The sequence below is a fragment of the Heterodontus francisci genome, chromosome 32, assembly GCF_036365525.1.
Source record: "Heterodontus francisci isolate sHetFra1 chromosome 32, sHetFra1.hap1, whole genome shotgun sequence".
NCBI lineage: Eukaryota > Metazoa > Chordata > Chondrichthyes > Heterodontiformes > Heterodontidae > Heterodontus > Heterodontus francisci.
Genome location: NC_090402.1, coordinates 16,629,295 through 16,650,773, shown reverse-complemented (window position 1 = coordinate 16,650,773; position 21,479 = coordinate 16,629,295). Strand labels below are relative to the sequence as shown.

At 42.7% G+C, this 21,479-nt stretch overlaps 1 protein-coding gene across 3 annotated transcripts in view; it reads left to right on the top strand.

Annotated features, from left to right (window-relative positions):
- Window positions 1–21,479, top strand: part of ddx31 (DEAD (Asp-Glu-Ala-Asp) box polypeptide 31) — a 112,050-nt gene that overhangs the window by 65,477 nt on the left and 25,094 nt on the right. For 2 of the 3 annotated variants that reach the window (XM_068012340.1, XM_068012338.1), the window contains 2 exons: window positions 4,278–4,392; window positions 14,819–15,002. In XM_068012340.1, coding sequence (XP_067868441.1) covers window positions 4,278–4,392; window positions 14,819–15,002 — 299 coding nt within the window. Of the gene's footprint in view, window positions 1–4,277; window positions 4,393–13,855; window positions 15,003–21,479 lie in introns of those variants that run through there. The other variant, XM_068012341.1, reaches the window with a different exon arrangement.

The window sequence follows — 21,479 nt, the reverse complement described above, 5'->3', positions numbered from 1 at the left end:
TGAGGGTGGCAAGGGCACAAAATGTACTCTGGGTGGGGGACTTCAATGTCCATCACCAAGAGTGGCTCGGTAGCACCACTACCGATAGAGCTGCCGAGTCCTAAAGGACATAGCTGCTAGACTGGGTATGCGGCAGGTTGTGAGGGAACCAACACGAGGGAGAAACATATTTGACCTCGTCCTCACCAGTCTGCCTGCTGCAGATGCATCTGTCCATGACTGTATTGGTAGGAGTGACCACCGCACAGTCCTTGTGGAGACGAAGTCCCACCTTCACATTGAAGATACTCTCCATTGAGTTGTGTGGCACCGTGCTAAATGGGATAGATTTCGAACAGATCTAGCAATGCAAAACTGGGCATCCATGAGGTGCTGTGGGCCATCAGCAGCAGCAGAATTGTACTCAACCACAATCTGTAACCTCATGGCCCGGCATATCCCACACTCTACCATTACCATCAAGCCAGGAGACCAACCCGGGTTCAATGAAGAGTGCAGGAGGGCATGCCAGCAGCAGCACCAGGTGAGGTGTCAACCTGATGAAGCTACAACACAGGACTATCTGCGTGCCAAACTGCGTAAGCAGCATGCGATAGAGCTAAGCGATCCCATAACCAATGGATCAGATCTAAGCTCTGTACTCCTGCCTCATCCAGCCGTGAATGGTGGTGGACAATTAAACAACTAACTGGAGGAGGTAGCTCCACAAATATCCCCATCCTCAATGATGGGGGAGCCCAGCACATCAGTGCAAAAGATAAGGCTGAAGTATTTTCAACAATCTTCAGCCAGAAGTGCCGAGTTGATGATCCATCTCGGCCTCCTCCTGAAGTCCCCAGCATCACGAATGCCAGACTTCAGCCAATTCAATTCACTCCGCGTGATATCCAGAAACGACTGAAGGTACTGGATACTGCAAAAGCTATGGGCCCTGACGATATTCCGGCAATAGTACTGAAGACCTGTGCTCCAGAACTTGCTGCGCCCCTAGCCAAGCTGTTCCAGTACAGCTACAACAATGGCATCTACCATGCAATGTGGAAAATTGCCCTGGTATGTCCTGTACACAAAAAGCAGGACAAGTCCAACCCGGTCAATTACCGCCCCATCAGCCTACTCTCAATCATCAGTAAAGTGATGGAAGGTGTCATCAATAGTGCCATCAAGTGGCACTTGCTTCGCAATAACCTGCTCAGTGACGCTCAGTTTGGGTTCCGCCAGGGCCACTCAGCTCCTGACCTCATTACAGCCTTGGTTCAAACATGGACAAAAGATCTGAACTCAAGAGGTGAGGTGAGAGTGACTGCCCTTGACATCAAGGCAGCATTTGACCGAGTATGACATCAAGGAGCCCTAACAAAACTGAGGTCAATGGGAATCAGGGGGAAAACCCTCCACTGGCTGGAGTCATAACTAGCGCAAAGGAAGATGGTTGTGGTTGTTGGAGGTCAATCATCTGAGCTCCAGGACATCACTGCAGGAGTTCCTCAGGGTAGTGTCCTAGGCCCAACCATCTTCAGCTGCTTCATCAATGACCTTCCTTCAATCACAAGGTCAGAAGTGGGGATGTTCGCTGATGATTGCACAGTGTTCAGCACCATTCGTGACTCCTCAGATACTGAAGCAGTCCATGTAGAAATGCAGCAAGACCTGGACAATATCCAGGCTTGGGCTGAAAAGTGGCAAGTAACATTTGTGCCACACAAGTGCCAGGCAATGACCATCTCCAACAAGAGAGAATCTAACCATCTCCCCTTGAAATTCAAAAGCATTACCATTGCTGAATCCCCCACTATCAACATCCTAGGGGCTACCATTGACCAGAAACTGAACTGAAGTAGCCATATAAATACCGTGGCTACAAGAGCAGGTCATAGACTAGGAATCCTGAGGCGAGTAACTCCCCTCCTGACCCCCAAAGCCTGTCCACCATCTACAAGGCACAAGTCAGGAGTGTGATGGAATACTCTCCACTTGCCTGGATGGGTGCAGCTCCAACAACACTCGAGAAGCTCAGCACCATCCAGTACAAAGCAGCCCGCTTGATTGGCACCCCATCTACAAACATTCACTCCCTCCACCATCGACACACAGTGACAGCAGTGTGTACCATCTACAAGATGCACTGCAGCAATGCACCAAGGCTCCTTTGACAGCACCTTCCAAACCCACGACCTCTACCAACTAGAAGGACAAGAGCAGCAGACCCCCTGTAAGTTCCCCTCCAAGTCACACACCATTCTGACTTGGAACTATATCACTGTTCCTTCACTGTCGCTGGGTCAAAATCCTGGAACTCACTTCCCTCACAGCACTGTGGGCGTACTTACCTCACATGGACTGCAGCAGTTCAAGAAGGCAGCTCACCACCACCAGGGCAATTAGGGATGGGCAATAAATGCTGGCCTAGCCAGCAACACCCACATCCCATGAATGAATTTTAATAAAATGTCACCTGCCATTCCACTTGGGGTCTGGGCACTCACTTGGTCAAAAACAGAAGAGAAGAATATTATCAAGGAGTTGGAGAATTAGCAGATAAATTAAAAATGTAATTGCAATCTTTTTTTTTTGCCATTTTGTCTCCAGGGTGCTGATTGTTGCAGAGTTTATGGTTCCACAGGTAGTCCTCTGTGTCGTTTTCATGCCTTGCTCTAGAATTTGGACCAAAACGGGTTTCACTGCCAAGCTTTTTTCTAATCTTACCCAACATTCACATTCCAGCAGCTCTCACTTGATCAGGAGCAGGCCAATGTTTTGTTTGCTCCTCTCCACTGCTGGTGCATTGATGAATTCTTAACAGTCTTGCTATTGCCTTGGGTGAAATCAGCTAACAGTGCAGAATTGGGATCAGAGCTGGGACCTTCTGGTCTGCGGGACTTAATACTATTGGCTTAGTACTACACTAGGTGGCGCCTATATCCACAGAGCTATCAGGAGCTGGTGCCCATCTTGTACCTTCAATTTTACTGCAACATGGCAAGATTGATCACTTACCATGTCATTATGATTATTTTTAAATATTTTAGGTCCAAGATGAAAAGATTCGTTTTGTACGAGAATTCCTGAAATAAAGACTTGTAGGGGGAGGAGAAAGTACATGCATATTAAATTTGTTCTCTTAAATTACAGCATTGATAGGATCTTTGAAATATAATTGGCTGATTTTTATCATCTATTATAACTAGGTAATTATAGATGTTTTGTAAGTCATGACGTATATGTGATTGATCAAAATACTGTGTAGCAGCTCATGCTAAAGGTGATTGTGTTTTCTTCAGACTCATTAAAATTGTAAGAGTCATTGTTGCTGCCCAATCTTATACTGTGTGTGAAGGGCTTAAATCCCACTCTATATCCCAGACAAATATCACTTGCAAGTCTCTGATTAGACCCAATTTCTGCTGGAATCCACAGAAAACTCTTACCTCTTGATGGAGGCCATCTTCAATATAAAAGTGGTTATTAGAAATTTAAAACCTTTGCACCAGTCATCCCCCCTGATCGATTCAAAGGCATGTCACACATTCTATACAATATCCAACTCCGGGATCAGCAGCCGATGCTGTGTTTGCTCAGCGCTCAGAAGGATTTTCACTCTTATTTGGTACTGGCTGCTGAGTTCAATCTCATGCCAGCAACTGTTACACTTTCTCATTAATTTTAAACAGTAAAAAGGAAAGAAAAAACATATCTTCCATTATTAAAAATTTTATTTCTTTAATAACATGATGCTAGGTCCTCAGGGAAAGGTCAATCATCCTTTAAAAAGTAATTTGACATTCATATTAAAAGCGAGAAACTGCAAGAGACACTGGATGGGAGCTGTTGGCAGTCCACAAATAACACCAAGCTGTCTTATTCAATGTGATCTTTAGCTACATTATATTATTTCTTTTCAGTAATATTGAAGGGATTAACCTCCGTGCCCCTTTGTGATTATTCTGTCATTTTCTTGTTATTGAATCTGTTATAAACCCATCCATTATTTCGCACTGAAACACTCATTGTTTAGTTAACCCTTTGAGAACTGCAGTGCTGTTTGTCAATCAGAATGAAAGTCTAGCACTAATTGTGATTTTTAAATTTTTTTTGAAGTGCTCAGAGAATACTGACTAAAGAAACATTGTTCGATTTGGTGCATGTCTCTACATTTACTTTAGGAATGAGTGCTTATAATTGCTGCAGATGTTGCATGTTGGGTAACCCAGTTGTAGTCTGCAAGTTTCAAAAATAAATGAACTTAAATAGTTAATGAGTGCTTTTTTCACATATAGACACAGTTGGATGGTGTTATCCTGCAGGAAGTAAGGGAATCAGCAACAACCTTGCAAAAAGAGTATGAGAACTATGTCCATTCAACCAAAGAAACCCTCCTGCAAGCCAAGAAAGGTCAGTTGTCATCTACTGCTCTTTGGTTATGAAATCATTGGTGGTTTTTCATTAGCAAATGCAAATTAGAGCTGGTTATAACTGGAGAGTGTTGATTAGTTCATCATTAATGAAGAAGCTAGCACTTCATACACGAAAAAGATAAGGAGTTTGATATCCACAGTCTTCTAAACTAAGAAACTGAAGAAGGGATAAAAGATATAGCAATAAATCCACCTCGGTACCATCTGACTAATTGATAATTCAGATTAAACAAGTCAAGGCTCTGGAGCAGAACTGAATTATCCTATACCAGTTATTGTTTGCCTATGTCTTGAAAAATCTTTTTGCCTGTTCTACCGGTACTGTACAAGCTATTTGATTTGTTGCTATCACAAAGAGTACAGAGCATACTACTCAACTGACAGTATTCATTGTCATAACCAAAGTATCTCATAATATCTACACTCATCTTGTTGAATTATGAGTTGAATATTAATCTTTCGTCACATACTGATCAAAATTAGGAGATCATGTTATTAATCAATCTATGACTTTGTCACACTCGCATTTACAGGTCGTCTTCTTCTTTGGCCTCCTTGTCTCGAGAGACAATGGGTAAGCACCTAGAGGTGGTCAGTGGTTTGTGAAGCAGCGCCTGGAATGGCTATAAAGGCCAATTCTAGAGTGACAGACTCTTACACAGGTGCTGCAGATAAAATTGGGTGTCGGGGCAGTTACACAGTTGGCTCTCTCCTTGCACTTCTGTCTTTTTTCCTGCCAACTGCTAAGTCTCTTAGACTCCACTCTTTAGCCCCGCCTTTATGGCTGTCCATCAGCTCTGGCGATCACTGACAACTGACTCCCACGACTTGTGGTCAGTGTCACAGCACTTCATGTTGTGTTTGCAGATGTCTTTAAAGCAGAGACATGGACGGCCGGTGGGTCTGATACCAGTGACGAACTCCCTGTACAATGTGTCCTTGGGGATCCTGCCATCTTTCATGCGGCTCACATGGCCAAGCCATCTCAAGTGCCACTGGCTCAGTAGGGTGTATATGCTGGGGGTGTTGGCCGCCTCGAGGACTTCTGCGTTGGAGATACGGTCCTGCCACCTGATGCCAAGGATTCTTCGGAGGCAACGAAGATGGAATGAGTTGAGACGTTGCTCTTGGCTGACATACGTTGTCCAGGCCTCGCTGCCGTAGAGCAAGGTACTGAGGACACAGGCTTGATACACTCGCACTTTTGTGTTCCGTGTCAGTGCACCATTTTCCCACACCCTCTTGGCCAGTCTGGACATAGCAGCGGATGCCTTTCCCATGCGCTTGTTGATTTCTGCATCGAGAGACAGGTTACTGGTAATAGTTGAGCCTAGGTAGGTGAACTCTTGAACCACTTCCAGAGCGTGTTCGCCGATATTGATGGATGGAGCATTTCTGACGTCCTGTCCCATGATGTCCGTTTTCTTGAGACTGATGATTAGGCCAAATTCGTTGCAGGCAGCCGCAATCCTGTTGATGAGTCTCTGCAGACACTCTTCTGTGTGGGATGTTACTGCAACATCGTCAGCAAAGAGGAGTTCCCTGATGAGGACTTTCCGTACTTTGGTCTTCGCTCTTAGATGGGCAAGGTTGAACAACCTGCCATCTGATCTTGTGTGGAGGAAAATTCCTTCTTAAGACTTGAACGCATGTGAGAGCAGCAGTGAGAAGAAGATCCCAAACAGTGTAGGTGCAAGAACATAGCCCTGTTTCACGCCACTCAGGATAGGAAAGGGATCTGATGAGGCACCGCTATGCTGAATTGTGCCTTTCATATTGACATGGAATGAGGTGATGATACTTAGTAGCTTTGGTGGACATCCGATCTTTTCTAGTAGTCTGAAGAGACCACGTCTGCTGACGAGGTCAAAAGCTTTGGTGAGATCTACGAAAGCAACGTAGAGGGGCATCTGTTGTTCGTGGCATTTTTCCTATAGCTGGCGAAGGGAGAACAGCATGTCAATGGTGGATCTCTCTGCTCGAAAGCCGCACTGTGCCTCAGGGTAGACACGCTCAGCCAGCTTCTGGAGTCTGTTTAAAACGACTCGAGTGAAGACTTTCCCCACTATGCTGAACAGGGAGATTCCACAGTAGTTGTTACAGTCACCGCAGTCACCCTTGTTCTTATAGAGGGTGATGATATTGGCATCGCGCATGTCTTGTGGTACTGCTCCCTCATCCTAGCACAGGCAAAGCAGTTCATGGAGTGCTGAGGGTATAGCAGGCTTGGCGCTCTTGATTATTTCAGGGGTAATGCTGTCCTTTCCAGTGGCTTTTCCACTAGCTAGAGAATCAATGGCATCATTGAGTTCCAATTTTGTTGACTGTTGGTCCAGCTCATTCATGACTGGCCGAGACTGGGCTGCATTGAGGGTGGTATCAGTGACAACATTTTCCCTGGAGTACAGTTCTAGGTAGTGTTCCACCCAGCTGTCCATTTGCTTGTTGGTCAGTGATCGTTTCCCCTGATTTAGATTTGACCTTACAAGTAAAGCAAAGAAATTTACCTCAATTTCTAATGCATGATGACTATAGAAAATGATGGTGCCAAATTTTTTGAACTAGTTTTGTTTCAATTTACTGTCCCAACCAGAGGGATACATGACTCTGTCCAGCATAGAGGATTTCAATGCAGAATCTCCTAAATTGAAACTGGCAAATCTCTTCTGAAATAAATCATATTTACTCTTAATTTTGAATGCATGCCATACATAAGTTCCTGCAGTTATAACGCTGAAGAAATTCCTGATGGTTATGAGGTTGTGAAAATGGAGAAAATAAAACCAGAAAGAAGGCATAGAAAGTTTATTGATACTTAAGTTGCCCAACAGTCCCATTAACAGGATGTTGTACCACTTGATACTGTGTGTATTAAGACTAAAGTGCCATTTTAAAAATATGTATAAATATGGAATGCTGCAGTTATATTTTTGATAAGTTGCGCATACTGTTGTGTTTCATTTGCACTTGTTACTAAACAATACACTTAAATGCACAGAAAAGCCTGATACCAAGGAAGAACTGTTCTGGTTCTTTTTAAATGCATTTACATTGTTTGTCCACATAACTATCAGAGCAATTCTCACCCGACATCCACAGAAAGCAGTTAGATCCCAATCAGTAGTGGTAACCCTGGCTGATTTGTGTTTTTTTTTTTTTCTTTCTCTCTCCTTCCCTCCCCCTGGCCCCCAATCGTCCAGGATACTGAGGCTAAGTCCAGAATTCCTTCTGGCTTGGCTTTGCTCAGCTGCACAGAACCATTTCCACGTAAATCATTTACTGCAAAGTGAAGAAATGTTGAATTCAAAGTAAATTTGATGTGTCCTCTGCCTGTGTGTAAAATCTGACTGGGAAAGTGCTTCATTTCTCATTCTGGCCATCCCTTGTCTTAACGAGTGCATGTGCACAATAAAAAAAAAAGTGAATGAATTATTTAAGTCTTTAGAAGACATTGCAGGTTTAACTGAGATGGTATTGATCTGAAATAAGCGCACTTTTCCTTGTAAATAGAGCTTTAAAATATTCCCTAGGTCCTGTCAGCCACAAATCCATAAGAAGACACATTTTATTACTGTTCATAAACACTGACGTGCCACTGCTCTCGCTCAATTCTACTTAAACTTTGTGCAAACAGGTTTTCAGTTGAAGTTCTCCACAGCAGAAAATGTTTCAATAGCTGTTCATTACCTCTGTATTTTTTTCAATTGTATTTTCTCAATCTACTATTTAGGCTTGATTTTAAATATTCTATTTCAGCATCAATTTATAGTTCTAGCCCCATTGGATCACTGCTTCAAACAGAAATATAATTTCCTTTTTGAAGGATACTGGACTCCCGTTTGCTATGCCTCAGTACTCTGGCCGACCGTACCCATCTTATACATTGGAATTGATTTTCCCATTTTATGTGCAGTGAGTGTTTCCGTTCAGCATATTCACAGCTCAGCTGTAATATGGACTGGTTAGAATCTCTTCCATTCAGAAGGAGCCCATTGTCGTCCACTTTACACCCCTTTCCTACACCAGTTTTCCCACGCAACCCTCAACTGTGTTTTGTACAGAAGATATTTGTGCTCATCAAGTGAGGAATGACCTTTCTGGGCAGTGGAACATTTTAACACCTAGTCTCAGGTAATAAGTACTTGTACATCCAGTACAGCACAATTTAGAGCCACAGAAGACATATTTTTCTATTCTAGCCCAACATTAGTATAAGCTCCAGCTTCAGGACATCACTCTTGCTGCACTAGTATGAATTTTCCACTTCACATACAAGCATCCAGGTGGCCTGTCTATGTAAGATTATTGAATTGTAGAGAGATTTGTGCCCCTTCCTCCATCCCCTTCAGATATTGACCTATACATATAGAATTTTTACAGAATCCAGGAAAGAAGACTTGGATCCCATCAGCTTAGTAGTAGTTCAAGCCCAGAGGTGAAAGGACTTTGAGACTAAATTGGATAGCCCCTGAAAACAGGCATGGGGATTGCGATGTGGGATTAACCCACACCCATTTGATGTAATGCACTCCATCTTCATATGTCCTGCTCATTTAGATGATTTCTGCGTGCAGCCGTGCTAACTAGACTGTTGATTGGTTGCACACATTAGTGGGGGCCTAAAATCAGTACTTGCTAGCATTACTTAAAGTTAGCCTGCATCTCTTAAAGGGGAAATGCATTGTGGCTGGAGCAGGTGCAAGGAGTCCAATGCGAGCTGAATCTGACCCGAGAAAGACAGAAGAATGGCTAAACAAGGGAGAGATCGGGCACTCAGGTTTTCCAATACTGCACTGGAGATTTTGGTGGAGGAGATGAAAACTAGGAGAGCCATCCTGTATCTGCAGGGGGCCAGGAGGCCCTCCAGACACAATGAAAAGGCAGTGGGAGCAGATACCTGCAGAAGTCAATGCCAGTAGTCTAGTCCCGAGGACCTGAATGCAGTGCTGCAACAAGTTTAATGATCTCATGTGAGTAGTCAAGGTCAGTGAATGCATCTTTAAATGGCATATCCTACCAACTGCACCACTAGACCCAGCCACTGCTCAAATCACCAAATTCCCATCACTCACCTACCAGTAATCTCCACCAATCAGGACTCATGCATGCGCTTCACCTCACTCTCACAGACTTAATGCTGTTGCAAGCCTCACACCCACATCTCATAGCTTTCACATACTGTCATCTATTCAACCATGACAACTACATCACTCAAACTTATTGCACAACCCTCACTGACACAATTTCCTCTCTTGCAGAAGGTGGAAAACAGCCAGTGGGAAAGAACCTGAGGGTTAGAGGCATGCCTGCAGGCCCTACCCCACCGTGGAGGAAACACTGCTAGCCATTATCAAAAGTGCCATTGCTTTGGCAAGCAGCAGGGCCGAAACCATTGAACATGACAACATCCTCATATCTAATCCTACTTCTCACATCCCACTTATTCCTCATTCCACAATCTCTTCTGAAACAAGCTGCACGTGGTGTAAACATGCACTTCTTACTTTCCCCCCTCCTCCCTTCACCACACCTTACTCTTACATATCTGAAAAGAAAAAAAAGTACAAGAAGTGCAGTCTGACCAGGCAATGGAGGAAGATCAAGAGTGTGATGATGAAGACACACCATCACTTGATTTCACATTTACAGCCACCAGCTCAGATACTGATGCTGCGTGTATCTTAGAGGATAGATTAGAGGTGAGATCTGCACATAGTAAGACATCGAGCATGTGGGCTGCAGCCAGGGCGGGAAGCAAGGGCAGGACATGCCAGCTTGCCGGAGGGTGAGTTTGCACATGAGTTCTCTTTCAGAGGACTCCGATGTGGACTTTGATGGGGCAGACTACAGAAGAAGGCTGATGGGTATACATAACAAAATGCTTGGTGCATTCGAAACATGCCAGAAAGCCTGCATTCAGTGCCATGGAGCATAGAGGAGACCGGCACCAACTTTCCAGAGAGTCCATCCTTTCCAGCATGGAAATAGCGGCTAATTCCATCAACACCCAACCATAATGCAGCATCTAATGGCCAATGTAGCAACTTCCATTGCAGTACCAGCAGCTTCCTCCAACAGTCTGAGTGCTGCATTGGAAGCTCAGAGTGAAGTCACACAAGGTCAGTTTGCTGCGATGCAAGCTCAGACTGCTCTTGTCCAAGCTCAGACCTCTGCCATCATTGCTGCAGATACCAGTGTTCAAGGGACTTGCAGAGTGGCACAGCAGTCCAGCAATCTGACCTCCGAATTACTGAGGCGCTACCTCGCGGAAGGTGCAGTGGCCCCCATGGAGCACGAGGCTGCTGTCCTCTCTCAGGGTTACAACATTCGTCCTGTCAACCCTGCCACTCCCCTTGCTGAGATGTGCAGTCTACGCTTTCTAGGTGCTGTTCGAGGTCATCCTCCCAAGGCCATCTGCAGTCTCCTCCACTAAAAGTCAGCAGCCTTCCACCGGCCCTGGTGCAGCCACTGGGTTAGCACTGCATCTTCTTTTTTTTCTTTTGGGCCTCCTTATCTCGAGAGACAATGGATACGCGCCTGGAGGTGGTCAGTGGTTTGTGAAGCAGCGCCTGGAGTGGCATAGGAGCATAAGAAAAAGCAAAGGCACATGGAAGACAGGCATTTAGGAATGCACAAGGGTGATTAGTTTATGTTGATGTGCAATGTGGCATGATTTCATTGATAAATTTGGTTTGAAATCTTTATTTTGTGGTGACTTTTATTTTTGCATTGTGGCCAAGATGATGATGATGGCCAGTGGCAGAGGGAAGGTAAGGAGTGTGGGACTTTGGTGAATGGGGAATTAGGGTTGTGGTTACAGGTATCTCACTCAAATTAGTTCTTCACATATAGCCTGGGCAGAAAGGGGCTGTCTGGTTCCTGTCTCCTTTCCTCTTACACTTCTTCCTCCTTCTGCTCCTCCTCCTCCTGCTCCTCTCATGCTCCTGCTTCTGAGCTTCTCGCCTGATTGCTGGTGGCAAGGGCTTTCCACCCTTGATGGTAAGGCTGTGCAGCATGCAGCATACCATCATGAATCTTGAGACCCACTCAGCCAAGTGCTGAAGGGCTCTTCCAGAGCGGTCAAGGCAGCAGAATTGTTTCAGCGCACCAGTGGTCTGCTCTGTCACATTTCTTGTCGCATGGCTTTCATTGTACGCATGCTGTGCACTAGAGTCATGAGCCATGTTGTCAGCGGATGAGCACTTGGTCACCCACTAACCACCCTTTGGTTTGCTGTAGAACCAACACAGTGAAGGTTGCCAGGATACTGGGCATTGACCTGCTTGTTGGGCTGCCTATGGTCACACAGTAGCTGGACATTGAGGGAGTGGAATCCCGTTCAGTGCTCAGAGGTTAGCATTGTGGTTACAGTGGTTGGCAGATTTCAATGAGGACATTTCGCATCGTTTCTCCTGAGGTTCAGGTAGGAGAATTGACCTTTGAATACCCTGGGTAGGCATGGTCGCCTTCTCAGAGTCCCCCCCTCCCCCCCCCACATGTGTGAGCAACTAGTTTGTGCAGAAGCCTTGACGTCAGCAAAAAGTGCTTCAGCACCTGCCATACCGCTCCTTGTAGATTTTTGAAACCTAAAACAACGATGGAAAGCACCAAAAACATGTGTAATTGTAGCAACAGCCAGAAGACATCAACCAGCAACTAACTTGTACATAGTTGATCCTTTTAAATAGCGCTGATGGGGAATCCTTTCCGTTGCTTAACAGCTCTGTGAGCTTATGAGAGTGCGTCGGCTGGACCATTGAGCTGGAAAATGGCGGGGATACTGTTGATCAGGGTTGCATGCTGATTGAAGTCATGATCTGCCCACTCTACATGCTCTGGCAGGCAATCACTGTGTGTGTGTGCACGGTGGACGCCATTTTGGAACTCTAAGGTACTTCTAGTGCCTGAAAAAAGAATGGGGACCATCAAGCCCAATTTCTCACACTTTGTTCTTACCCATTGGTAGTACATTTATTTTGAGTCACTCATTTTTTTAACAAAATGACTTGGCAACATTTGATGATCCCTTGCATATAGTTTCTTATATTAATCTAAAATTTATGGAGATTCAGCCTTGTGAAAGCCATGCACTGAATACTGTGAGTGGAGTTCAGCACTACAAAGGGTTAAAATACATGCATTGTTGAGTGCCGAGTGACTCGATTGTGAATTCTTCCCATTGGTCCTTTACTGTAGGTGATGCCAAAAGGAAACAGTTGAAGATGGAAGTAACTTGCTCATTATTTTCTGTTGCAAAGAAACATCCTGCCTGCTTTTTATTTTCTTTGTGTTTTTCTGGCTTTTAACTCCCAATTTCCTTGCTCAGGAAGTTCTCTTGTCGAATTACACACCAATCTAACTAATAACTAGTTCATCTCCTTTGGCGTTGCACACAGAGTCAAGACCAAGTAAAAGGTTCAGGTAAAGCAGGATTAAAGACCATGGGATATCTGGATTAGGGCGTGCAGACAGAATTCAGTCCTTCAGTCCCTATTTTAAAGTCATATATTCTTCTTGTATTGCCAATAATAAATTCCATATCCACATTTATAATTCGCACTTATTTGTATAATACACCCTCCTGCCAGTAGGGGTCCTGCAGATTTTAAATGTATTGGCCTGGATTTTGCAGTCAGTGGTGAACAAACCCCACCAGCAGTTCGTTACACTTATCCACAGACTTTCTATGGGGTTTTGCACTGGAACTTGCTGCGTTTTGACAGCCATTTTGACACAGCGCCCTCTACAGGGGATCTGGGACCTGTGTGAAGAGAGTAAGCAACTGTGTATCTCCTTAACAAATCCGATTGAAGAATTCTTAATGAGGCTTGCAAAGTCTGAACCAGGAAGTGTCAGTTAGAATAGTTAATGTCAAATCATCAACAGAAATCAAAATAAAGAGAGGGAAAGAAAATGGGATTGAGAGGTAAAGACAAAGAAAAAGTTTTTTTAAAAACTTTGTCTAAATCTTCAGCATTAATTAAAATCTGAAGGAATGAGGCTCCACCCTTGTAAAAGTTAATTTTCAATGGTAGGGAGGTTATTTTGCAGTAATTAAGACTTATCACACCATTACAAATTTACTTACACTGGAATGGACAAGCCCTAACTTTTTCTGACAAGTTTGGTATGTTGTGTGTATCATGCAAGTACTGCAACTCCCCGCCATTCCATGTGTTTCAATGCTGAGTCACTCAGTGAGATACCAGTATAGCTCAGCTTCTGCAGGAACAGGGTAACTTGTTCAACTGAGCATGTGCAGTCACCAGAAGTCACTGTCCAATTTGCATCTTTAATGGTGAGAACTGATGGCCTTACTGTTATCTTTACTGCAAAATGTGGTCCATGATGGTTGTCTTGTAAATGAGAGTGGAGGGACTGCCCCTGTAATCTTCATTTCGTTCCAATGTCACATAAGTATTTGTTTTAAATTAATTTAGATGCACACTGCAGTCCATGCTTGAAGCAAGCAGCAAATAAGAATCTTCTCCTCCTACAAAAAAGTGCAAGTTTACGTTCCACTCTTCGAATAATCTAATGCATTCGTAAATTTGGTGTTGCTGATGTAACTGCGTCAAATTATATTACTAATGATTAACCTGGTTTGATGTTACTAATTTCATTTCAGCACACCACGTTACTAATAAGGCATTAAGTTTGATATTCATGACACCTCGGTAGCAGACCACGTTACTACAGACTCACTAAACTTAGTGTCTGTAGTACTGTAGCAGGCCACAACTTAGTCTATTTTTCCACTTTGTGAAGGAGGTGCTTCAAAAATTCTTAAGTATAAACTTGCTTCGTAGTTTTCACACACTACAATTTAGAATATAATTTTAGACCCCTTGTAACTACTGTTTTCAACTGTGCAACACTTATTAAATTAGCACAACTTTTTTCTAGCCCAAACAGAGGTGTAGAATAGCTTAGAGATACAGCACTGAAACAGGCCCTTCGGCCCACCGAGTCTGTGCCGACCATCAACCACCCATTTATACTAATCCTACACTAATCCCATATTCCTACCACATCCCCACCTGTCCCTATATATTTCCCTACCACCTACCTATACTAGGGGCAATTTATAATGGCCAATTTACCTACCAACCTGCAAGTCTTTTGGCTTGTGGGAGGAAACCGGAGCACCCGGAGAAAACCCACGCAGACACAGGGAGAACTTGCAAACTCCACACAGGCAGTACCCAGAATTGAACTCGGGTCGCTGGAGCTGTGAGGCTGCGGTGCTAACCACTGCGCCACTGTGCCGCCCTAAATAGTAACAGCAAATCCTTCCAGGCTCTCTTAAAAGACACAAAAATTTCATATGTATTTCCATATTTTCATGTATAATTGCTACCACAATGTGGTTGATGCCTGATCACATTTTAAAACTTTTTCAGCGTTGCAGTCATTCATTCGAGCATATGCCACGTATCCAGCAAACCTAAAGCAGATCTTCCATGTGAAGACCCTTCACCTTGGACACACTGCCAAGAGCTTTGGGCTAAGAGATGCCCCGCAGAACCTGAGTAGCACAATAATGGCCAATCAACAGAAGAAAAATTTTAAACCGAGGGTAAAAAGGTGAGGGCTTTGACTCTGCATCTTTCTTTGTTATGTAACTAATTAAAAGATCAAAGTAGCTTGTGTATATATGTCGATAGATAATATGTGTGTGTTTGTGTGTGTATGTTCTGCATTTTTGGGTTTTCTCGTTACCTACTAGGGCCAGAGCTTACTATATGACTGCAAATACAGCAGCTGATTGTGTCATTACTAACCTCAATTTCATTGCTACACACAAAAATGAAGCAGATCTCCCAACCAAAGTATGATTTGTTGCATGGTTATTAGGTCTTTCAGTTTTGTATAATCTAGTTTTACATTATCTGCAGCATTCAAATGTGATTTGTGTTTACCCTTTTTGTGAAGACTAATTTGAACATGTAGTGAAACCTTAGATTAGGAGCCCGTTTGTGTTCCATATACTGTATTGCAACATTACATGCTTCAGGATCAAAGGAGTGAAATTTCTTGGGGTTTCTCCCACTCTGCTGCTGTAACTTCGACAGAAACCTCCGTTACATGCATAAATGGGGTTTCTGCTGAACTACCACCAGGAGAAATCCTGAGGAAATTCTCCGCCAAGTTGTTGTTACTGGTGACTAAACAGAGTGCACAGAGGCTACCCTCCTTTGCCTAGGTCTACATTTAGAGTGGGTCGCTATTGCTAACCAGGGGCTAGTTAAAGGGTTTGATAGCATCTTCTATGTTACGTCCTGCTCTGTAAGAGTGTGTTATGGTACTTGTGAGCGTGATCTTCTTGTATAGGGATTCAGAATGCTTGATACTTTTCCAGTCTTGGTCAGAATGAGTGTGCTCCAGGTCACATATACACCATAGATGCTTTATGCACAAGTTTAAGCCAGGCATAGTGATGGATCTACCGGCTGTTCCAGTAACACTGTGCTTGTCTGCATGCAGTTGGGATATTTGTTCTCTCTGGAATAAGTCCTACAGATCCATTATGGATTTGTTTTATAATTTGTTTCTGCTGTTCAGTAGTAGATGTAAATTGTATATCAGTTGGGAGTTAATTGTATTCAGGTGGAGGGCATTAATTGGGGACTCGCCTGTGCTCACCTAAGTGAGAGCAGGCTGAAAGAGTGGTTGTTGATTGGAGGTGCACGATATGCAATGTGTGTCTTTGTAAATAAGAGCTTGTGAATATAGAAAGATTAGACTACACTCAACAGCCTTCTGGACTCTATATTGCGTTCAATAATTGCAGACCGTGAGCCCCATTATTTTTATTTATTTTTTATTTTACTTTATTATTTTTAGCCATGTGCTGGTCTTAAACATGTTTTTGCTTTTGGACAGAGCTGTTCATTATTCGGCTCTTAGCACTCTGGACAAATGCTTTGTCTTTTACCACATCATTTGTCTTTTATTCTATGACATCTCTGTCATTTAATCTCTCCTGCCCTCCATCCTTTCAAAGACCTTCCCTTTTGTCCTTTTTCCTCCCCTCCTCCCTTTCGCTTGCTCAAAGACTGTTACATTTCTAACCTTTGCCAGTTCTGATGAAAAGTCACAGACCTGAAACGTTAACTCTGTTTCTCTCATCACATATGCTGCCAGACCTGCTGAGTATTTCCAACACTTCCTGTTCTCATTTCTATCCTTCACTGCCTGACTATCTGAGTTCTAACAGTAGACACTGAACCAAATATATGTGGTGTTGCCTTAATTTTCCAAAAGAACGAACCCATAATTCTGAAGTGTCAAGAACCGGGTAGCACAGTGGGTTGGAATATTGTTCTTTCACCTCTGGGTTATTTGGGTTCAAGTTTAGTCTAGATGTACATGATCAAAATTGTCTTTCTGTCAGCTATCAGAAACCTTGTTCTTACTGTGCATGGCTCCACAGTGAAAAACTGTCCACATTTTGGCACAGGCTAGTATTACATTGACATTTGCTCAGACAAGCCACAAGGGCACACTTTGTACTGGAGCAATAGGGGGTGTTTCACTGTGGCTAGGGTTAAAGTATAGAGTGGATAGAGTTTTATTTTGCATCTGTCCACATTATTGGTGATGCCCTGTACCCAAAATAGAAGTGTTTAATTTCCTTATCACTGGCATTCCTCACCTTGAATGACAAAAATCAGCAAGTGACACATTCACAAGTCACAACAGCAATTGTATTCAGGTGTACTCATGGGTACACTATTCTATTTATTATCCCTTTTGCAATGTTTATATGGAAAAAGGATGGAAATAATATTTGTAAATTTTTTCAACTGGGTTTTTTGCAATTGATAATACGAACTCTGGTGATTCCCATGACGATGACCTTCTCCCGACTCTCTCCATGCTCAAAGTCACAAGGCTGCTGGTTTCCAAAGATAGACCTGCACCTGCTGCAAACCAAAAACTCAAAAACCTCATATTTGGAGTGAATAAATTAGAGTGCAACAGGATCAACCTGGAAGACATAGGAGCTGCCACTTTTAATTGACAAAAAAAACTGCACTGATAGACCGTATAGTGCAAGCTAAAACTAAAATCCAAATTCATTAGAGAACATGAATTTATATAATAGCAAGATACAGCAGATAAACATCAGCACAGTTTTTAAACATACAGAAATACTTTACACCAATTCCTGAAATCAGAAGTATAGCCCATTTCGCACTCTCAGCATGTGCCAAAGTGCTTCACAGCCAATGAACTACATTTGCATGTAGTACTGTTATGTTAGCAATCTGTGCACAAAAATGTCCCACAAACAGCAAATGACAAATGGCCAGTTAATCTGTTTCGATGGTCTTGATTGAAGGATAAATATTGGTTGGAAACTAAGACCTTTTCTTCAGATAGTGCCAGGGGACCTTTTGCTTCCAACAATGCAGCTCCTCTCTCAGTATTGCAATGAAATGTCTTCCCAGATTATATGCTGAAATCTTTGAGAGGGGTTTGAACTCTCAACCTTCCGACTGAGATGAGAGTGCTATTCCTAGCTAAGCTCATACAAAGTAACAGAGTTTCAAAAATTCCTAAATTTTTTTTGCTGAGTATTTTACCCAAATCTTGAGTGAATGTAATGTAGAGTTTTGCCTCACTGCCATGCTGTGAAAATACAATTGAGTTAAGTGAATTCAAGAACTTTAGGAGAGCTAGCAACAAAAATATCTCTCCAAGGAGCATATCACACCTCAGATCAAAGAAGATCTTTCATACTGGGCAAGGACTTCTGAAGAAAGCCCAAGCTATTTCTGAACAGGCTGGTGTTGAATACTAATTATTTCTATCACCTGAGGAGGGATGAGAAGAGAAAATCACCTTCTTCTCTGCCTGATAATCTGTTTACTGGCTCAAGCCTGAAACCAAGCCAACTGGAAACTTTGACAGCCATTACAGCCTGTTCAGCAGTTACGACAATCACAGACAATTGGCTGCTGTCTGTTGTTAGCCATTATTGTGTATTGGATTTACCCACAAGGCCATCAATCATAACTCCATTTTAAAATCCAGTGCATTGGCCTCTCTAAATTCATATCGAGAAGGTATAATGTAAAAATATTTTACAACACTAATTGGTCTTCCACAATGTTGCACAAGGAGTCAAGACCAAGTTTAGTCTTCAGACAAAGCAGAGTTGAAAGGCTAAAATAAAAGCAAAATACTGCGGATGCTGAAAATCTGAAATAAAAACAAGAAATGCTGGAACCACTCAGCAGGTCTGGCAGCATCTGTGGAAAGAGTTGAAAGGCGGTGCATAATTGGACCAAAGCGCACAGTCCACACTTTAAAGTCATACAATCTATCCTTATTTTTTCTTAATACTTACATTTTTATATTAGTTGATTCTATCCTTATTTGGTAAGCTGAGAAGTAAAGTTGGTTGGAGCATAGAAATTTCTTTCCAATACAGGCTGTGAAGCTCAGAGGTGCCAATTTAGTCGCTACAGCAATGTCATTGTTGGGAGGATGTAATTACAGCACAGCATCTTTACATGGGCAGTTTCCATTACAACTGTCCAGATGGGACTCTATGATGGAAATAAGTTAACAAAACTGACAAAAACGTGACAACAGGAAGTAAGGATTTGTGGACAAGAATTGGACACAATGTGTGATTTTTAGTATATTTTGGATAGATTTCCTGAAACTGTGATGTATTAACATTTTGAGCTTAGAGAAGTGTTCACCATCTAAAAGCTAGATAAATACCACATTGACGAATATTTTTTCTTTTTTTGTTGCTGTGTTTTATGTTTTGCTTCTTTAACTTCTGTCTCATTTTCATGCTGTTTGGGTTCTAGGCAACATTGAGTATGGGAGGAGGAGGGAAGAACAGAGGGGTATATGTTAAATTCTCCACAGGTTAAGTGCATTTGTACACCAATGTGAATGTTAATTTCTTTGTTTTCATTGTTATTAGAATGTTTTATGATTTTTATAAATCAATATCCAAGCATTTAGCATTTTCTATGGTAGAGCAAATGTGTGAGAAAGGGAAATCTTAATCTTGTCTCTATGTATTAAAAACAAGGCTGCTTGGAAATGCAAGGGCAGAGAATGAAAACACCCAGGTCTTGGAATGGGATAAGCACTTACTCTATTATTTTTTTAAAAAGTGCTTGTACCACAAAGGCAAAGGCTGAAAAGATTATAAGCTGGGTAAACACCTAAAAATGTGGCCTCAGTTAAATGTGTAAGCTATGTATTCAGACTTGCATATTAGGTAAGCACTGGCCAAGATTATATAATAGTATAAGAGTGGAACCAGGTTCCTTTTAACTGCAGAATGCTCTCTGATATCAGAGAATAACACAAATCTTGGCCTGACCAGCTCCCACCCTCCAGACCCTCCGAGCAGCTGCATTGCTCTTGACCCTTGAGAAATGGAAACCTGTCAATCTATTAACACCTGCCATCTCCAAACCTTTAACTTGTGCCCACTTAGGAGATGCCAAAGTTAGTGAATTTCTTGGTCACTATCGCAACAAAGTGTTGGTAGAAGAACTCAGCTTATGATTTGGCCTAAGCAGTTACTATATTATAGCAATGAGGCAAAGGCTGAAAGAAAAGCAGCTAGGTAAATGTCCTCAGCTAAACATGCAATCTATGTATTGCGTATCTACGTAATATGTAAGCACATGTGAAGGTTGTATTATAGTGTAAGAATAGAACCTGGTCCCCTTTTAAGGAAGCGTGGTCTCAAGGGTCAGGAGACGTACAAGATTCTGAAAGGGCTTGATAGTGTAGAAGCTGACAGATTGTTCCCACTGGTCAGGGAATCTAGAACACGGGACACAATCTCAGGATAAGGGGTCAATCATTCAGGACTGAGATGAGGAGAAATTACTTCACTCAAAGGGTTGTGAATCTTTGGAATGCCCTACCCCAGACAGTTGTCGATGCTCCATCATTGAATGCATTTAAGGCTGGGATAGATAGATTTGTAGTCTTGCAGGGAATCAAGGGATATGGGGAGCAGGCAGGAAACTGGAATTGAAACCCAAAGATCAGCAATGATCATATTGAATGGTGGAGCAGGCTTGATGGGCCATATGGTCTACTTCTGCTCCTATTTCTTGTGTTCTTGTGAGCAATGTGGCCACGTGGAGGGCCTGGAGGGTGGGAACTCAAGGATTTGTGCTGTTTTCTGAAATAAGAATGTGTTCTCGGAAGTAGTCTGAGCCTGGGAACCAGTTTGTATTATTTGCAAAAGCAAAATGCTGCGGATGCTGGAAGCCTGAAATAAAAACAGAAAATACTGGCAATACTCAGCTGGTCTGGCAGCATCTATAGAGAGAGAAACACAGTTGTTCTGACAAAAGGCCATCACCCTGAAATGTTAACTATTATTTTCACGTCATTTAATATCCAGGTCTTGAGTACAAAAATCTAGGCTGACACCCCAGTGAAATACTGAGGGAGTGCTGCATTGTCAGAGGTACCATCTTTCAGATGAGATATTAAACTGAGGCCCCATCTGCCCTCTCAGGTTGATGTAAAAGATCCCATAGCATTATTTCGGAGAAGAGTTAGGGGAGTTATCCCCAGTGTCCTGGCCAATATTTATCCCTCAATCAACAACAAAAAACAGATTATCTGGTCATTATCACATTGCTATTTGTGGGAGCTTGCTGTGCGTGAATTAGCTGCCGTGTTTCCAACATCACAACAGTGACTACACTTCAGAAGTACTTCATTGGTTGTAAAGCGCTTTGCGACATTTGGTGGTCATGAAGGGCACTATATAAATGCAAGTCTGTCTTTTTCTCTCAATGGGAGACCAAATTGGTCACTGTAATAAAGTTGGTTATTATAAAAACCACTCACGGAATTATTGTCGCCAGACTACCAGCTCATTGTTATGATGGTAACTACTAAGAAATCCACGAACAGATGTACATCGCAGTTGATACTAATAGCTGTTCAAAATGTGGTGCACTGTTTAATGATCTAAGCTAATCAGTCTTCCATGGAATTGTGCAGAGTGAAGGCCAAGTATAGTCTTTAGTCGTTAGTGGGCATACTTTGACT